At 47.6% G+C, this 17,155-nt stretch overlaps 1 protein-coding gene across 3 annotated transcripts in view; it reads left to right on the plus strand.

The window, feature by feature from the left end:
• The first annotated feature begins 16,108 nt into the window (after nt 1-16,108).
• DENND1B (DENN domain containing 1B) overlaps nt 16,109-17,155 on the plus strand; it is a 297,081-nt gene continuing 296,034 nt past the window's right edge. For all 3 annotated transcript variants that reach the window (XM_075002439.1, XM_075002440.1, XM_075002441.1), the window contains exon 1: nt 16,109-16,625. In XM_075002439.1, the coding sequence (XP_074858540.1) occupies nt 16,609-16,625 (17 nt within the window). In that variant the 5' untranslated portion in view covers nt 16,109-16,608. The remainder of the gene's footprint in view (nt 16,626-17,155) is intronic.

Genomic DNA, 17,155 nt, shown 5'->3' on the forward strand with positions numbered 1-17,155 from the left:
CAGTTCTGACCCAAAAGGTATATATTGAAAGAAGAGTCCTGCAAAAGAGTGATTTTGATTTTTTTAAACAACATATTTAAGGACTTTCACATAGGTCATCTTGTGAGTAGGGTAGTAGGCATCCTTTGATCCCGAGGGATCGTGGATTTGTGCCCCAGTTGGACTGACTCGAGCAGCGTCTTCTGTGGCTCTGCAATCCAATCCGGGAGTGGCAGTCCTTTCCACTCTGTGAGTAGCAGTAGGCAGATGTCGCTCTGGTATCATGGGCACGGATCTTCCTGAGGGCTCTCCTATCTTCCGCTTCCTTCATCAAGGTGGTTTCATACATAGCAAAAGCTTCCTTCACTCCCTGTTTCCAGGCATGCCTGTCTGAGGCGAGTGAATGCCAGGTGTTCACACTGATAGAGAGAGCGCTGAGGTCATGCTTGTACATGTCCTTGTAGCGCAATTTAGGTCGCCCTTTCGGCCTCTTTCCAGATGCCAGTTCGCCGAAGAGGAGGTCCTTTGGTCTTCGGCCATCTGTCGTGCGAGACATGGCCCAGCCAGTGCATACGCCTCTGTTTGAGAAGGGGGAACATGGAGGCAGTGCCTGCCCTCTCAAGCACTGCACTATTGGGCACCTTGCCCTGCCATGAGATACTGAGTAATGGTAGACATATGTTCTGTCATCATCATCATCATCATCACTAGTAACCGTGGGCTCAGCGCCCATTGGTGTCTGATGCCTCTCTCACTATTTCCTTCCATCTTTCCCTGTCCAGTGTGGAGTGGCTTAGTTTGTGTAGACTAGTTCCGCACAAATCTACTATATCATCTATCCATTCTCTGTGTCATCTGCCTCTCCTATTCGAACCATCCATTATGCTGAATACCAGGGTCTTGATTTTTTGTTTGTTGTTTGTTCTGCAAATATGCCCAAATAGTTGTAGCTTCCATTTTATAACCTTCTGCAGCAGGTTCTCTTTCAGCTGTATCTTCCTATATAATTCCTCATTGGTGACTTTCTGCATCCATCCTGTTCTCAGAATCTTTCTATAACAACTCCTTTGAACGCCAATATTCTTCTCTTCGAATCTTTTGTTATCACCCATGTCTCACATCTGTACAACATGCTGCTGAATATATATGTTTTCAAGATGCTCAGCTTCATTCTTAAGCTAATCACTTTGCTTTTCCAAATCTTATTCATCACCTTCAAACTCATTCTTGCTTTCACTATTCTAGTCACTATTTCCTTCTTACAGCCTAGATCATACGTTATATTGCTCCCCAGATATGTGAACTTCTCTACATTTTCTAGTTCAATCCCATCAACACTGATCTTCCTTCCTATTTCCTTATCTCCAAATACCATTGTTTTTGTTTTATTGATGTTCATAGTCAGTTTATACAGCTTCCCTTCTTCATTTAACACCTGCACCATTTTCGCTAGCTTCTCCTCATCTTCTTCAATGATAACTATATCATCTGCAAACCTCAAGTTGTTAATTCTTTTCCCATTCACAGATATCCCTTCTACCTCATCCTTAATCTTGTCCATCGTTCTCTCCAGATGTGTGATGAAGATACTTGGCAATATTGGATCTCCTTGTCTCGTACCTCTGCTTGTTTTAAACCAACTTTGCAACTCCCCACATGTTCTCACCACTGCCTCCGCATTGTCATTGATATTCTTCAACAACCATATCAGTCTGCTATCCACTCTGTATGACTCCAACACTGTTCAAGTCACTTTCTGATCTATACTGTCAAACGCCTTTTGAAAATCAACAAAGCAAGTGTATATGTTCTTGTTCTTTTGTTGAGCTTTTTCCGCTGTCAGTCTTAGTGCCAATATCTGCTGTATGGTACTTCTATCTTAGTCTCTCAGTCAGTATCATCATCAGCACCTTGCCTAGATGACTCATTAGGGCAATCGTTCTGTAGTTCTTGCACTCCAGTGTACTTTCTTTCTTGGGTATTGTCACTATCACAGATCTTGTCCATTGCTTAGGCGCCTTCCCTTCTTTCCATGCTATATTACATAGCTGGTGTATTTCCTGAATCGTGCTTCTCTGCCATATTTGATCATCTCTCCCGTGAACTTATCATTTCCAGGGCTCTTGTTATTCTTTAGCCGTTTCACTGCTTTTTCTACTTCCTCCTTCCAAATATCAGTCTTGCTTTCAATGCTCAGTGGAGATATCTCTTTCTGTTCTTCAATCAGTGCCTCTGAGACATTCAGGTCCAACTGTTCTTTGCATAGATTGGTGCAATATCTCGTCCATCACTGCACAATCGTCTCCCTGTTCATGAGCATTTCTTTGTTCTCATTTTTGATCACCATCTGCTTCAGTTGCCATTTCCTATTAATATTCCTAATTGTCTTATACACCTCCATTGTCTTACATGCACCATAATACCTCTTTATATCTTCACATTGCTCCTCTAACCATTTTTCCTTATCCTTTCTGGCTGCTTTCCTTACTTCATTGCTTTTCACCCTATATGGCTGTTCTGCCATCTAAGAAACATCTCTTCTGACCTTCAATGCTCTCTTCTCTTGAACCAACTTCAGTGTCTCCTGAGTAATCCATTTCTTATTGATCTTTTCTTCTTCTGGAGTAGTCTGCTCAATTGCATCTTCTATAGTGATGGCTATCCCTGTGACTCTCTTATCTAGGGCTTTCTCTGTGGCGATATTCTTAATCTTCTCTTTGAGTGTTGCTCTGTATGCATTCCCCGTTTCTTCCTCACACAGTTTCTTCTTTTCTTAAACTGTGTCTTACTTTTTCTTTTGAGTTTTATCTTGATGTTTGCGATCACTAGACTGTGGTCTGAGTCTATATCCGCTCCTTGGAAAGGTCGGCACTGCTGTACTGATGTTATCCATCTTCTTATTATCAAAATCATATCTATCATATTCTTGGACTTCCCATCATTCGATCACCATGTCCACTTCCTACAGTCCTTTTGCTTGAATCTTGTATCGCAGATCACCATCTCATGCTCTATAGCAAACTCTAATAGTTTCTCACCTCATTCGTTTCTTTCTCCGTACCCAAACCTCTCCATGACTCTCTCCCAACATTTGTTATCTGTTCCAAGCTTCTCATTCCAATCTCCTCCAATGATCAACACATCTTTCTTCGGTATCTCCTCCACCGTCTTTGTCAAGTCATTATAGAATAGCCCAATCTCTTCCTCCATACTGTCCGACATGGGTGCATACACCTGAATGACTGAGATGTTGAACGGTTTTGCTTCGAATCTTGCTACCATCATTCTTGTACTCACCGGTTTGTATCCTAATAACGCTCTTCTAGCTGTTTTGCTAAGAAGGAATCCAGCTCCTGCTTCGTGCTTCATTTTGTTTCCTGACCAAATGACTTTGCAATCGCATATCTCTTCTGATGCCATCCAACGCCTATCTGCCAGTCCAAGTATATTGCATTGGCATCTATCTCCTTCCAAAGTAGCTGTAATTTTCCAGTTGCCTACAGAGTTTGGACGTTCCATGTTCCAATGGATAGCATGTGTGTTAGTTGTAATTTTCTTTCAGTAGCCAACTTATCTACCCAACCCCGATTGCTCGATTGGTATCGCAGACCTAGTTTATCTGAGTGAAGTCCAAGCTGGCATCTTTTATCATTTAGTTGTACTGGCATCAGATTTCATTCATATTGTTGTTTGATGGTCAGCTCATCGAAACACATTCGACCAATCATCCTCCTTCATTCAGGCTTGGGATTGGCATGGAGCTCATAGATGCTTCATGACGGAGTTATACATTCTGTGGAAAAGTAAAATATTTCATTTTGTAAAACTATTCCCTGGACTTCTCCAGTTGCCAACCTTACTACATGCGTTATTCATGGGGGAACATTACACATGCAAAATACTTTCTACCTTAAGAGAAGAAGTGGAATAAACGATTAAACTGGATCAAGATATTGGTTGAATCTATGCTACAAAATAACTTTGAAGTGCAGAGGGAGGGTAAGGGAGGCTAACTTTGAAGTCACTCCTCCATTCCTGGGAATGGAGCAGTGCCCTACTTTAAAGTTTAACTTCTAAGTAGTATGTGTGTAGATGTTCTGCACTCACTACCTTGAAGTAAGGGGTCAGCCATGGTGGCAGCCCCTTGGAGCACAGAGACACTCTGGCCAGCCCAGGCAGAGTTCTATAGTCCCCACTGGTCACCTGACAGGAACCAGCTCCCTGGCAACCCTAGGCAGGAAGCTGAGAGTGTGCCACAAGTAGGGGCAGCACAAGCTCACAGTCAGGCTGCCCCTGCTCAATGCACTAGTCAGCGTCCACAGCTCCTGGCCACCATGGCAGCACAGCCCAGTTGTTCCCAGAGGCCATGGATGATGAGTCTGAGGGCTTGCAGTGCCCAGGAAAAGAGGCGTGCCAGGAGGGGACCCTCCTGGACTGAGGGAGAGCTGAAGGACCTCCTAGCTCTATGCAGGGAGGAGGAGGAGGTCCTTCAGCAAACCGGCACCCAGCAACGATATGCGGAAGCCTACAAGAGGCTGGACAGTGGGATCGTCATCCGAGGCCATCCAGGCCACACCAGTAGCAGCATCTGCATAAAAGTGAAAGAAATGAGGCAGGTCTACTGCAAAGCCCATGATGCTGCCAGCCACTGCCCCCACTACTGGGAGCTGCATAGGCTCCTGGGGCTGAGGGGGGTGGCCACCCTGGAGCACCTCATGGACACCACCACTGCCCCCCCACCCCCCACTGTGGACACCGATGAGGAGGCAGGCCCCTCTGGCACCACCAGCACCCCACACAGGGACCAGCTGACTGAGACCAAGGGCAATGAGGAGGGCTCCAGTGACTGTAGGCTACAGCCACAGGGGACCAGGAGGCCACTCCAGCCTGTATCCCCACATGGCTGCAGCAAGACCACATGTCGATGGGATGAGGAAGTGGGAAGAGGAGATGGCCACCAACTGGGTGGTCATGCGAGAAATAACTGGCATGCTCTGGGACTGGCTGGCAATGGAGTGGGAGGTGTGGCTGGCTGGCAGCCTGGACACCCTGGCTCAGGCCTTGGCCACCTGCCTCACCCAACCTCCCACCCCTTCACCAGCCTAGCCTACAGCTCCCCCCAGCATCTGCCCCTCCCCTGTGCAGCCGCCTGCCCTGAAGGCACCCACTGCATGGTGGTCCTGTCCCCGGCTGCCCTCATTGAGCTGGGTTGGTTGTTTGTGGTGGGGTTGGGCACACCTGCCCCAGTAGCCCTGCCCCGCACACCCTGTGGAGGCCAAGCCTGTGGCATTCCCCGTTCCACCCCTACCTCTCCATGGTCCCAGCCCCATTGCAGCCCCACAGGGGGTCCCAGACCCAGGGCAGTAAAGGCAGCTGCTGTGGCTCTGGCCATCCATGCCACTGGGTGACTGAGCCCTCTCCCATCCCAGCCCCACTCAAGGTTCGGTCCCCCAGCCCAGCACCCCTCCAAGTTCAGCCCCCCCCAACCCCTCTGTAGAGCATTTCCTGTCCCCACCCCCAGTGCACTGTACATAATTTGATGTGTTCTGGTTTGTTTTGCAAAATACATTTATTCCCCAACAGTAACGTAATGTTCCCATCCAAACCCTGAGTACCACATCGGTGTGTGGTTGGAGAGTGGTGAGGCGGGGAGCAGGAGGAGGTGCATTTGGTGGGGGAGCATGAGGAATGGGGGAGCGGGGGTGGTGGTGCAGAGTGCAGCTGGGAGGCTCAGGGCAGGCCCTGTGCAAAGGCCTGGCACAAAGCTTCCCAGACCCTGACCCCATCCCTTTGGGCCTGGCAGCATGGGACAGTGCGCAGCTGCTTGTACCAAGCCCCCAGGTCCGTGGCCCAGCCCTGGATGAAGGTCTCCTGTCTTCCCTCCACAAGTTTGTGAAGGGCACAGCAGGCAGCAGCCACCATGGGGACATTAGGGAGGCAAATGCCCAGCCTTGTGAGGAGGCTGTGAAACCTCCTCTTCAGCCTCCCAAATGCACACTCGACCATGCCCCTGGAGAGGTTAAGGCGGCCATTGAAGGTGTCCTGGGCCAGGGTGGTGCATCCAGTATAGGGTCACATGAGCCATGAGTTCAGTGGGTAGATGGTGTCAGCCACGATGCAGGGGGACCTCGTGATGTCCCTGAGTGAGAACTCCCACAGGGCAACATATGTGCCCTCCTGCATCTGGGTACCAACCATGAATTTTGGAACACCCGGTCGTCATGATCCCTGCCTGGCCACCCCACCACACATGTCCAGAAAGTGGACCCTCATATCATCCAGGACCTGGAGTACCAGCAAGTGGTACCCCTTCTTGTTGATACAGGCACCCCAGCTGTGGTCCAGGGCCTGGATCACCCTGTGTGTCCCGTCCAGTGCCCCAAAACAGTTTGGGAACCCCAGCTCCAAGAACCCAGTGAGGATGGTGTCCAGGTCCCCGAAGGTGATGACACATCACAGGAACACTGTGTTGATGGCTCGGACAACCTTCAGGTGTGGAAGGAAGGCACATCCATGAATGCCATACCGGATGGCCCCCCTTCTCCTTGGCTCCTCCCTGGCAGGACCTCTTTCCCCTTCTCCCCACCCTGGCAGGGCCCCCCTTCCCCTTACCCCGTAGCCCCCATTCCCAGAGTGGGTCTGTGGTGTGGGCCAGGCTTACCTCTATCAGCACCGCTCCAATGGTGGCCTTGCCAACTCTGAATTGGTGGCCTACGGATTGGTGGCTGTCTGGGGTGGCCAGCCTCCACAGTGTCATGGCCACCCTCTTCTGCACCAAGACTGCTGGCCGCATTCAGGTGTCCCAGTGCTGGAGGACTGGAGTGAGCTAGTGGCAGAGGCCTTGAATGTCTGCCGGGTCATTCTGAAGTTCCTCAGCCACTGCTCATCGTCCCAGTCCCACAGCACTAGCTGGTCCCACCACTCGATGCAGGTGGCGAAGGCGCATCGTCTCTGGATTGGGGGGCCCAGGGGAGGGGCAGCAGGCTGTGGCCAGGGCCTGGAGGATGGTGCCCATGTGAGTTACCCAGCCATGCTGCTCAAAGAGCACAGCAAGCAGCATGGCCAGCAGGCTGGCCATGGTGGTGAGGTGATTGTCCTCGGGGAGCATCTGGCCGGGCATGTTCTTCAGCTCTTCTCACCAGCATGCAGTGTGCCCTGCTGTGTGTGCAGCCTGGCAGCCTTGAGCACATGCAGGGTGGGGATGTTGGGAGGGTCCCTTAAAGGGGGTGGCTGATTGTGAGCCTGGAAGTGCTTGTTGGCCGTGTGACCCCAGCCTGCATCATATCCTGGCCCCTTACTTCGAACTAGAGGCTGTTGCTGTGTGGACACTTCACTTTGAAGTAAGTGAGGGCTTTTTGTGCGTAGACACTCTATTTTGAAGTTGTTTGCTGGGGTGAGCCAGTGGCAGAGGTCCTTGAACTTCCAAGTTATTTTGTAGTGTAGATGTAGCATTATGTTTCAGTAGTAGATAATTAAATATTTGTGCCAGCAATAACTATGGATACAGTGGAAACATTTTGGCATGGCAAACTCTTGGTTAACTGAGCTAAGTAATTTGTACCTCATGGAACAGGTCCAACACTTATTAATGTGTAAGAACACGATGTTAGTAACCAGTCACAGCTAAGACAAGAACAGGCAATGAAGACCTGAATTGTCGTATGCTTTTTACAGTGCTTTTGAAATCAGTGGTGCCCTTTTAACAGGGTAGCAAAGGTGCTGGGAACATTTTAATGATTGACATAAAATGGGCATAGGAGATGTTCAAGCAGAAAGAACATGTCCTTGGAGGACCATTAAAGAAAAAAAAAACCCCACAAATCCCAAAACTCTATCATTACACATTAACACACTTGTTTGACCAGAAATTCTTTGAATGTGTGTTTTCTCAAGGGATTGCAAGAGAAATAAAGCACTGCTCCTCCGAGATGGCACAAACCCAGATTATTACATTTCAACATATCTCACCAGAACACTTACCTTTGCTAATGCTGGTATTTAGATATAAGACAGCCAAGAATCTAATTGTTGTAGCACGTGGTGCTAGAGTTTGTTGGTTATGCTATATTCTCAGATTCAGCACTGAACCAGAATAAGGCTAGAGGGCACTGTGCTGCTGGAAGAACCAACTTCCCCACCATTTGCTATTGACGAGCAAAGTAAGACCGTGCATGGTAACAAGTATCAGAGAGGTAGCCGTGTTAGTCTGTAGCTTCGAGAACAACAAGTAATCCTGTGGCACCTAAGACTAACAGATATTTTGGAGCATAAGCTTTCGTGGGCAAAGACCTGATTCATCAGATGCCACAAGACTTCTTGTTCTCAAAGTCAGACTGAGAGTCCTGAGCAAAACAAACTACACAGAAATTTTCCTCAACTTTTTAAAGTGATTTTTCCTTAACTTTTTATCTGAATTCTGGGACATGATTCTGCTGCAGTGTATTAAGTCACTCTTGAGAGGTATTGAACGCCTCAGTTTCTGCTGAAATCAATAGATGCTGAGGGTAGTCCATGTCATGGTTGCAAATCTCAGTGCATCTCCATCCCCTCTCTCAGCACTGCCCCTCAGGTGTCTGACTTTGTATCTTTAACTCCCCTTAGGAGGCACCCTGTGATTCACTCCCTCCTCACTGGGCCCTGGGCTACATGACTTTTATTAAGTATGCTTGCCCAGTAACTCAAATAGGGTTCTTTCCTTCAAGGAGTCTGTGACTTCACTGCGGTGGCTGACTAGATAAGAAGAAAGAGAAGAAGGCAAAGAAGGAAGAATGGGAAGAAGTTTAAACCGACAAACGGTGCAGGACGTCTGTCCAATTTACCTAACAGGCTCCCCTCTGGCGACCTTGCCTTTCAGTCCAGCCAGGGCTCCTTGTTCATATCAGTTCCAGGCAGTACTTTTTTTCTGGGAACAAAAAGGTGCCAGAACTCAGCCTCAAACCACTCCCCCAGCCCCCAGACTTAAATCTCTCACAGCCCCAAACTGCCCTCAGGTTTAAACCCCTTGCAGCCCCAAACCTGCCCCCTGTCCCCAGGATCTACCTTCCTCAGACAACAGCTCTGCACACTGCCCACCTCCCCTGGCTTCTGAGGTATGAGGAGGTGGCCCGGAGCCCAGGCCCCTCGCAGCGTATGTGGATGGTGCGGTCTGGGCAGCAGTGGTACCAGCTCCAGCTGCTGCAGGTAGGTGCTTCTGAGCTCGTGGCAGTAGCGGCAGCAGCAGGGGAGGAAACAGCTAGCGGAAGAGCAGCTGCCTCTCTTTCCCCTTTGGCTGCAGCTCCCTGCTGTGGCTGGTACAGAACTGCCTGCTCTGCCCCTGGCTGCTGTGGCTGTTGAATGCAGCCCTTGCAGTGGACTTGAGCAGCCAGGCAGTGCCAGCCAGGCAGGCGGGAGCAGGGAAGCAGCCAGAGGAGGACAAGGCTCCCTCAGGCTTGGAGTGGAGGCAGCGGCACTGGCTGTGGGGGTGAGTGCTTTCTTCCCCCACCTTCCTGGCATGGTTGTGGGGTGCTTGCCCGCAGCTCCTGGCAGTGGCTGGTGGGCAGTGTGGTGCTGGTGGGAGGGTGAGCTGGGGTCCTCCTCTGCTCTGCTGTTGTCCCTCCCCCAAGATCAGCTGCAGGCTTAGACTTCTCCCCACATGTAGCACATGGGCGGCTCCCTGCCCTGCCAGCTTCCTTTCCCCTGCCACAGCTGACTGCTCAGCAGCTCCAGAGGCTAACACTGTTTAAAGAAAAATACTAAATCCAGGTTTAATGGCAGGCATTGTTTCTGTGGCGACAGCCTCCAGAGCCACAAGTGGAGTCATCAGCGGCAGAGCTTAGAGCCACAAGTGGCTCTGCAAAGAGCCGCAGGTTGCTGACCCCTGCACATGCTGCTCAGAGCTTCCAAAAACGGTGCCGGAATGCTGTTCTAGTGTGTTCCACCAGAAGAAGACCTGGTTCTGGGGCTTTTCCCTGCTCATCCAAATCAATTCTGTAAGATGGTTGGAGACAGGAGGCAGCCTCTTAATCTTGTTTGGGCATTGTTTATGGAGGAGTGGCTTAACTTAACCCATTGTTTTCTTCCTCTCTGTTTCCTTATAGCTAGTAGTTAAACTAAACTAATCTAGCCATATAGTAAACATACCAATAACTGGGTTAATATAATTATCAGAGAGCAGCTCCACCTTTCTAAAAAGCTGCTCAGCCCCTTGCCAGGTCAGACCCTATAAAAAGCTAAATGATGGCAGAAGTATGCCTTGAGCCCAAAACAACTGACCAAATACAACATGGTGATTTCATTCAAAAGTAATGGGATAAATTGTCTTACTGTCTCAGAATAAAGAGGAGTACAAAACCCTGCATTTTGTTGTAAGAACATCTTGACCGCCCAATGCTTACCAAGCAGTTATTACAACAAAAGTACAGCAATACTTAACTTACTTTTTTGTTTGCATTAGGGGTTAAGACAAATACTTAAAGGTGATTTTTTTTTTAGATTTTAGAAAAAACACTGTTTAATCAATTTTTTCTGATAAAAATGCAACTTTCTGTAAAAAGGAAGACATTTGGGTTTGATTAGCAGTGCAGTGTGATTGGGGAAGTACTTCTTTATAGTATTAACAAAAAGCCAAATGGAGCCAGTTATTAGGTCAAGATCTTCATTTGTTATTAGACAATGTCAAAGTGTTGGACTCCACTCAGTTGTGTGTCAATTACAGTCGTGGAGGGTAAGTACTGTGAGCATCAGGATGCCTAGATAAAAACTAGGCACCTGAGATTCTTGTAAGCCTTTGGTATGAAAATATATGTAATGGCAAAAGCAAATCCCCCCATATTTGTGAAGTGAAAAAATCCCTGTGCAGAGCTGAAAAACAGGCTTGTGTTGTGAAGCTAATTTCCATATATAACTTCCCCTGGTAAACAGCCTCTTTATGTACTGACATCTTTGTGGAAGATTATAATTCACACTGAAACATCCCCTAAAAACTGCAAGCCCTAATCACATCCTTTTAAAATAGTGATCAGTTCCCAATTTTATGAGCTTTCAGCTTCACCACAGCAAGTACACTTTTTGTGAACAATAACCTCAAGAATTTCACATTGCTGCATTGCTGTTAGCAAAAATTGTTCTCTTGGTGATTGAATAAAGTTTTTCTCTTGCTACAATACTCGCAAAGAAATTTTTGTTCTAGCACAGTTTTAATGACAAACAGATTAGCCAGGTAAACTTGAAATGTAGACTACATTTCTGAGATTTCTTATAATTTAGAAATAGGATTCCTCAAAATAAACAGGAAAACTGAATTCATTCAGAATCACTGCATTCAACCTTCTTGGATGAATGCCTGTCCTCCATTCAGATAACCTACCTAGGAAACTACTACCAAATTGCAGAAGGATTCCTGAACTGGCCCCTAATTTAAAAGGAAATTAGTATTCATGAAAAATGCCTGGTGGACTGAAAAGTTTTCATAATCGCTGCATATGGCCAGGAGTAGTGCATACTTTATATACTATTGATGTCAGTATGTCTCAAACCTTTCATGGAGGAACTATCTGGGGTGGTGAGTAAACTTCCTTCCAAGACTGACTAAACCTTTGAAGGCTTATACCATATAATTTACCTGGCCATGTCACACAGCTTCCAACACTTATGGTGAGATATAACATACTCATAGTTTAAGTCCGGATCGGGAAAGTATTGCTGATTCCATAACTGAGCCCTAAATTACCCATTTAGGAGAAAATGACTTGAAAGATACTCCTTCAAAGTACTATGTTCTGAGTTAATAGTGCTGTAAAATTTATAATATTTCCTTTCCTGTGCAATCTGCATGTGGCATTAATTTAGATCTGATTTCCTCAATTAATTGTACAGTTTTAACTTTGGAACAAACAGGATTTGCTAGGGATTGAAGACCTGCTTAAACTTATGTCCTGAGAATCAAAACAATTGATAACTACTTGATTTATGTAAAATATATTTTACTTTTGAATTGACATGTATGTAGGTATACGGAGATAGCACTATGGCATTGACAATGCGTTCACTATCGTAAGTAAATTGGGAAATGTATTTTGTTCAGATCAAACATTTACTCATACACTACCTATCTAAATAACAGTAAACATGTACATATTGAACTGACATATTTAAATACTAGGCTTTCGGTGAAATGATGAATTGTAGGTGAATATCTCAGCTGGCCTTAAGTGGAGATAATGTTTTAGCCTAGTTGGTAGGGCACGTTGTTCAGAAAGCCTGGCCATCTTCATTCCTACCTTAATACTGACCTCTCCCTGGGAGTTCACTCATTAATATGAATGTCTACCTGCTTATTTACAGAGGTGTGTGCATATTTGTGTAGAATACAGTAGTCATGTGGCACATACATGGTGTTCAGCTGCAGCATTGTCAAATGAATAGTGGCAGTTACTAGTTTGGTGCATTTGTGAACATTAATGCTAGCACAGTAAAATTTACATGTAAGACTTGTATAGGGCCAAATATATACTCCCACAAGATGGTTGTGGTATGTACATTTACCCCTAAGCCAAAAGGCTTTTTTTCTAACCATTAAAAGAAATTACCGACATAATTAGATACATAATATTAAAAAATGAGGGGGGAAGAGGGTGAGATCACACATATATTCATTGTAAAGATGAAGAACAGTTTATACAACCTTAGTTGTCCTCGCACATGCTGGGGACAGCTGATGATGAATGGAATGATTTGAAATATTTCAGACGTTTATTCACTGATTTCAGGCTAGTGATTTTCATAGTGTTCTAGAATTAGATACTGAATCAGTGTCTGAGTCTTTACCTTTTTTATCTACAGGCTAAATATTTTAAAGGGTGAAATTGGTTTATCTGATGAGCTATTAAGGATCTATTTTTTAAATATTATCTTGAGGTAAATATAGGCTGGGCACCTACTTTGGAAAGTCAAACTTGTGTTCTTGTTTTGGAGAATTTTGAGTAGAAAATTGTATAATTGTATGGCATGTATAACTTGGAATAGTGACAGAGAAATTGAAATAAATGCTAGTCTCAGTGAACTCAATAGCAAAACTTACAATTAGGCTAGTATTTAGCCCTATGAGATTACTGAAAGTCTGTAACGTCTCATTTGTAGAGGAAGTGACACATACTGTGCACATATTCCAAATGAGGCCTTTTGAACACCTGCTCAGCCTGCTGAGAGGGTGTCTCATGTTGACATCTCAAGCAGGTGCTGCTTATTTTATGACCAAAACTTGGAAGATTTCCACCATCCCCCCCCATTCAATTCCTACAGAGGATTCCATTTTACGTAGTTGGTTAGTGAAGGGGATAACAGGTTACAGTGCTCCTCTTAGGAGCGTCAGTTCATTTAGTGATTGTTTTTCATTTGAAAAAGATGGCCTAGGTTTACAGGGATCCTGAACTCGCTACAGCTCATGTTGAGATTAGAGGGAGTTGCATATACTCAGTGCTTCTGAAACTATTCCCACAAATAACTGCATTATTAAGTTTGGGAAGGTAATCACTCAAAAGTCAAGAAAACCCCAAAGCTAATGTTTCTGCTACTTCATCAGATTGGTTTTCTTGCACATTCTGTATGTTTTAGTATTAATTTACTACGCTGAATATGACGTGCAACTGCAGGAAAACTTAATCTTTATTATTTCCTGACATTTGGGTGTTTGATCCTTCAAATTCAGTAATGCACTAATGCTGTTTCATATGTTTAATACAAAATTGGCTTGGATTTATTCCACTGTTCAAGTGTTGATATTATGATTGATTTTCCGAGGGAACAGTAAAGCACAGAACATTTCTTCTTTGCCCAGTATTGTAAAATTTCTGCTTTATGCATTTTTATTGCAATGATATTATGAGGCAAAGGAAATTTGTTATAGGTGGGAATTTGGCTGCACAGACCACCTAAGGTGAATGGGACTTGGTGCATTTATAGGGCCAGATTTTGTTTTTATCTCGTTCCAAACTTCAGGGGACTACTACAGTCCATAAAGATATTTATGGATAAGTGTGTGCAGGATCAATGGTCTACTGTTATAATTTCTTCCCTTGGATCACTGGTTAAGAATTTTGGGATACCGTTTAAGGGACCATATAGGACAAAGCTGAACTAAGAGCATTATAGGCTAAAATAAAATTCTTTACAATAATCTTAAAAGCATTACTCTGCCCTCTATCAAACTAACATACATAATGGTAATAAAACTGTTAGATAAAGGTGTCTAAATCTATTAAATAGAGGCATCCAACGTGCAGATGTAATGGTACAAGTGGAGATGACATGATTGCCAAAGTAACTGCACAGTTTACAAACAGAATGGATCAAATTCATCTCTGGCATAAAATCTCCCTTGGAAGCAAATGTAAGTCAGACTGGTATATGGAAGAGCTATATATAGCACAACAAAAAAACTCTCTTGCTTCAAATTCTGCTTTTGCCTACATGCTTGCTGGCCAAGCTGACATTAAAGGAATCTGTCGCTTAGAAACTAGCAAGGCCCTAATATTGAAAATATGGAGATATACACATCTCATAGAACCTGGAAGAGACCTTGACAGGACATTGAGTCTAGTCCCCTGTTCTCACAGCTGGACCTGTCACCATCCCTGACAGATATATAAATAAAGTTATGCATAATATATAATATACAGTAGAACCCTGAGATATGCACACTGGAGCTGCGCGTATCTTGGGTTAACGCAAGTGGCAGGGAGCTGGTGCCTGGCTCCAGGCTGTGCTGGTTAGTTTCCCGGCTCTTGTCAGGAGCAGCAACTGAGAACCCGACTACAGGAGCAGGGAAAACGCTCCTGTCGGGGCGGTGAGAATCAGACTGCCACTCCCAACAGGAGCAGTTTCCCAGCTCCTGTCAGGGACAGCAGCCTCTCAAAAGCCAGGCTCTCCCTGGCCTGCCACTCACAGGAGACAGGAAGCTGACTAGCAGTGCTGCACTGGTCAGTTTCCTGGTTCCTCCGAGTTACACAAAATTTAACTTACACGGGGTTGCACAAGAACACAACCTCTGTGGAAGTTGGGGGGTCTATTGTATACAATTTGAGCTCGCAACCCTGGGTTTACAAAGCTAATGCTCTAATCACTGAGCTATCCATCACCCTGGTATAACTTGGTGAGTAGTACAGGAATAACTTTGTGAAAAGCTGCATTGAGTGTGATGGGACTGCTGGCATATGTAATTGTTTCCAGGATTAGGTTCTAATGTCCCTTCCTTCAAAGGGCTCCTCCAAATGTGAAGGCCTGTATCCTGCGAGCTGAACCATCCTAGTTGACACACGGCTCCGCTTGCAGGATCAGGGCCTTTCTAAACTATAAGGGCCAAATACTGCAACACGTATTTAAAATGGTGCATTGTAAAGAGTTGCATTGATAGTGGACTCATCAAAATCTATGGGAACCTTTGCAGTGAGTAAAGGTCTGCACATACTTAACTCATGCATGACTGGAGCCTGAAGGATGAGTCCCTGGCTTAGTGAGCCAGTGCTCTGGACAGGAGACACCTCTGTCTCACTCTGGATTAATGTATACGCTTTTCTATTAAGTCTTTTCTGTGGGGGAGGCAGGATCTCACATTGTGCTTTAGTGAGGCATTATTTTAAATATCTCACTCAGCATTTTACTTTGCTTTCCCTCTCTTTTGGGGCAGGTGTGTAAATGGAAACTCTGCTCCTTTAAGATCATATGGATACATACCTATCTCACAGAAGTGGACAGGACCTTCAGAGGCCATGGAGTCCAGTCCCCTGGACTCAGGCAAGACCTATCCCGAGCCCTGAGAAAGAGGAACAAAACAAACCAGCAGTCAGGGAGACACTTTAAAGATCAACAGAATGATGGATTAGGGGCTGAGCTTTCCTGGGACTGACCCAACCTAATCCATCATTTTGTTAGTCTTTAAAGGGCTACAGGACTGCTGGTTTGTTTGGCCAGAACACAGACTAGCAGGGACCTCTCTGGGACTCCCTTAAGACTGTTCCCAACCTGCCAACGCCGGGTGGGGCAGAGGCGCAAGAAAAACAAGCCCAGGCTGAGCTGGCCGCCTGTGGGGACCCCTGATGGCGGACCCGTGCTCAGCGGGGGGATTTTTGCCCCCCCCATAGGGAAGCGCTCGGTACAACGAAAGGGGAAGTTCAGGCCACTCTGGGGGGACTGGAGGAAACGCGCCGGGCGGGCTGCTGCGTTTGGAAGCGCGCAGCCCGGAGCGGGGGAGGGACGGACACCGCGAGCCCGGAGCCCGGCGGCGCAGCCCGGCCCGCGCCCAGTCCCTGCAGCGCCTCGGGCGAGGCTGAGCAGGCCCCGGGGCCGGTGCGCCGAGCGCCTTCGGCGGGCTCGGGCCGGCGCAGGTGTCACTGTCCGGCCGCCCCCGGGCTTCCTGCTTCCCAGGAGGTGCCGGAGCCGCAGCAACAGGAACTGAGGCCGGGAGGAGGCGGTGCCGCCGCTCCCCGCCGCCCTCACGGCTGGAGCCGGGAGCGGAGCAGCCATGGGCCGCCGCCAGCAGCGGCTGTAAGCGCCCCTCGGCCGGGGCCGACACGTCCCCCGCCCCGCCCCGCCCCGCCGCCCGCCGGGCGAGGTGTCCCCGCGGGCACGGCCAGGCCGCCGGGCCGGGATGTGACCATGGACAGCAGGCTCAAGTGAGTGCGCGGCGGCCGGGCCGGGCCGGGCCGGACCAGGGGGCAGCGCTGGAGGGCGAGGGCAGGAGGGACTAGGCCTCAGAGCCTCCCCCAGCCCGGCGGGTGCGCGGGGCGGGGCGGGGCGGTTGGGCAGAGCGCGCCCTGGGGCTGGCACGGGAGCCCGAACCGCTACCCCGTTTCCCTGCCGGTGTGGCCTGTCCCCCCCAGGGACCCCTCTGCATGCGCCGCGGGGGGCCCCGCGTGCTACACCCAGGGGCGGAGAGGAAGGTGCGCGGAGCCTGATTATAATCTTCCGCCCCCCCCCGGGAGGGACTGTGCCCTGCGAGCGAGAGAAGTGCACTGCCAGGCCGTTGTTTCTCTCTCTGGGTGTTCAGCACCGCTTTGGGCTGCCCAGAAGGCAGTGCCAGCCTGAGTCTTGGCATCCGCTTGGCATCTCAGAAGAGCGTCTACCCTGGCTTGTTTGGATGCTATCAGGTGGATTGCAAAAAGAAAACAAAACTACCCCCACCCTCCCCCAGCCCATCGACAAC

The sequence above is a fragment of the Carettochelys insculpta genome, chromosome 9 (assembly GCF_033958435.1).
Source record: "Carettochelys insculpta isolate YL-2023 chromosome 9, ASM3395843v1, whole genome shotgun sequence".
NCBI lineage: Eukaryota > Metazoa > Chordata > Testudines > Carettochelyidae > Carettochelys > Carettochelys insculpta.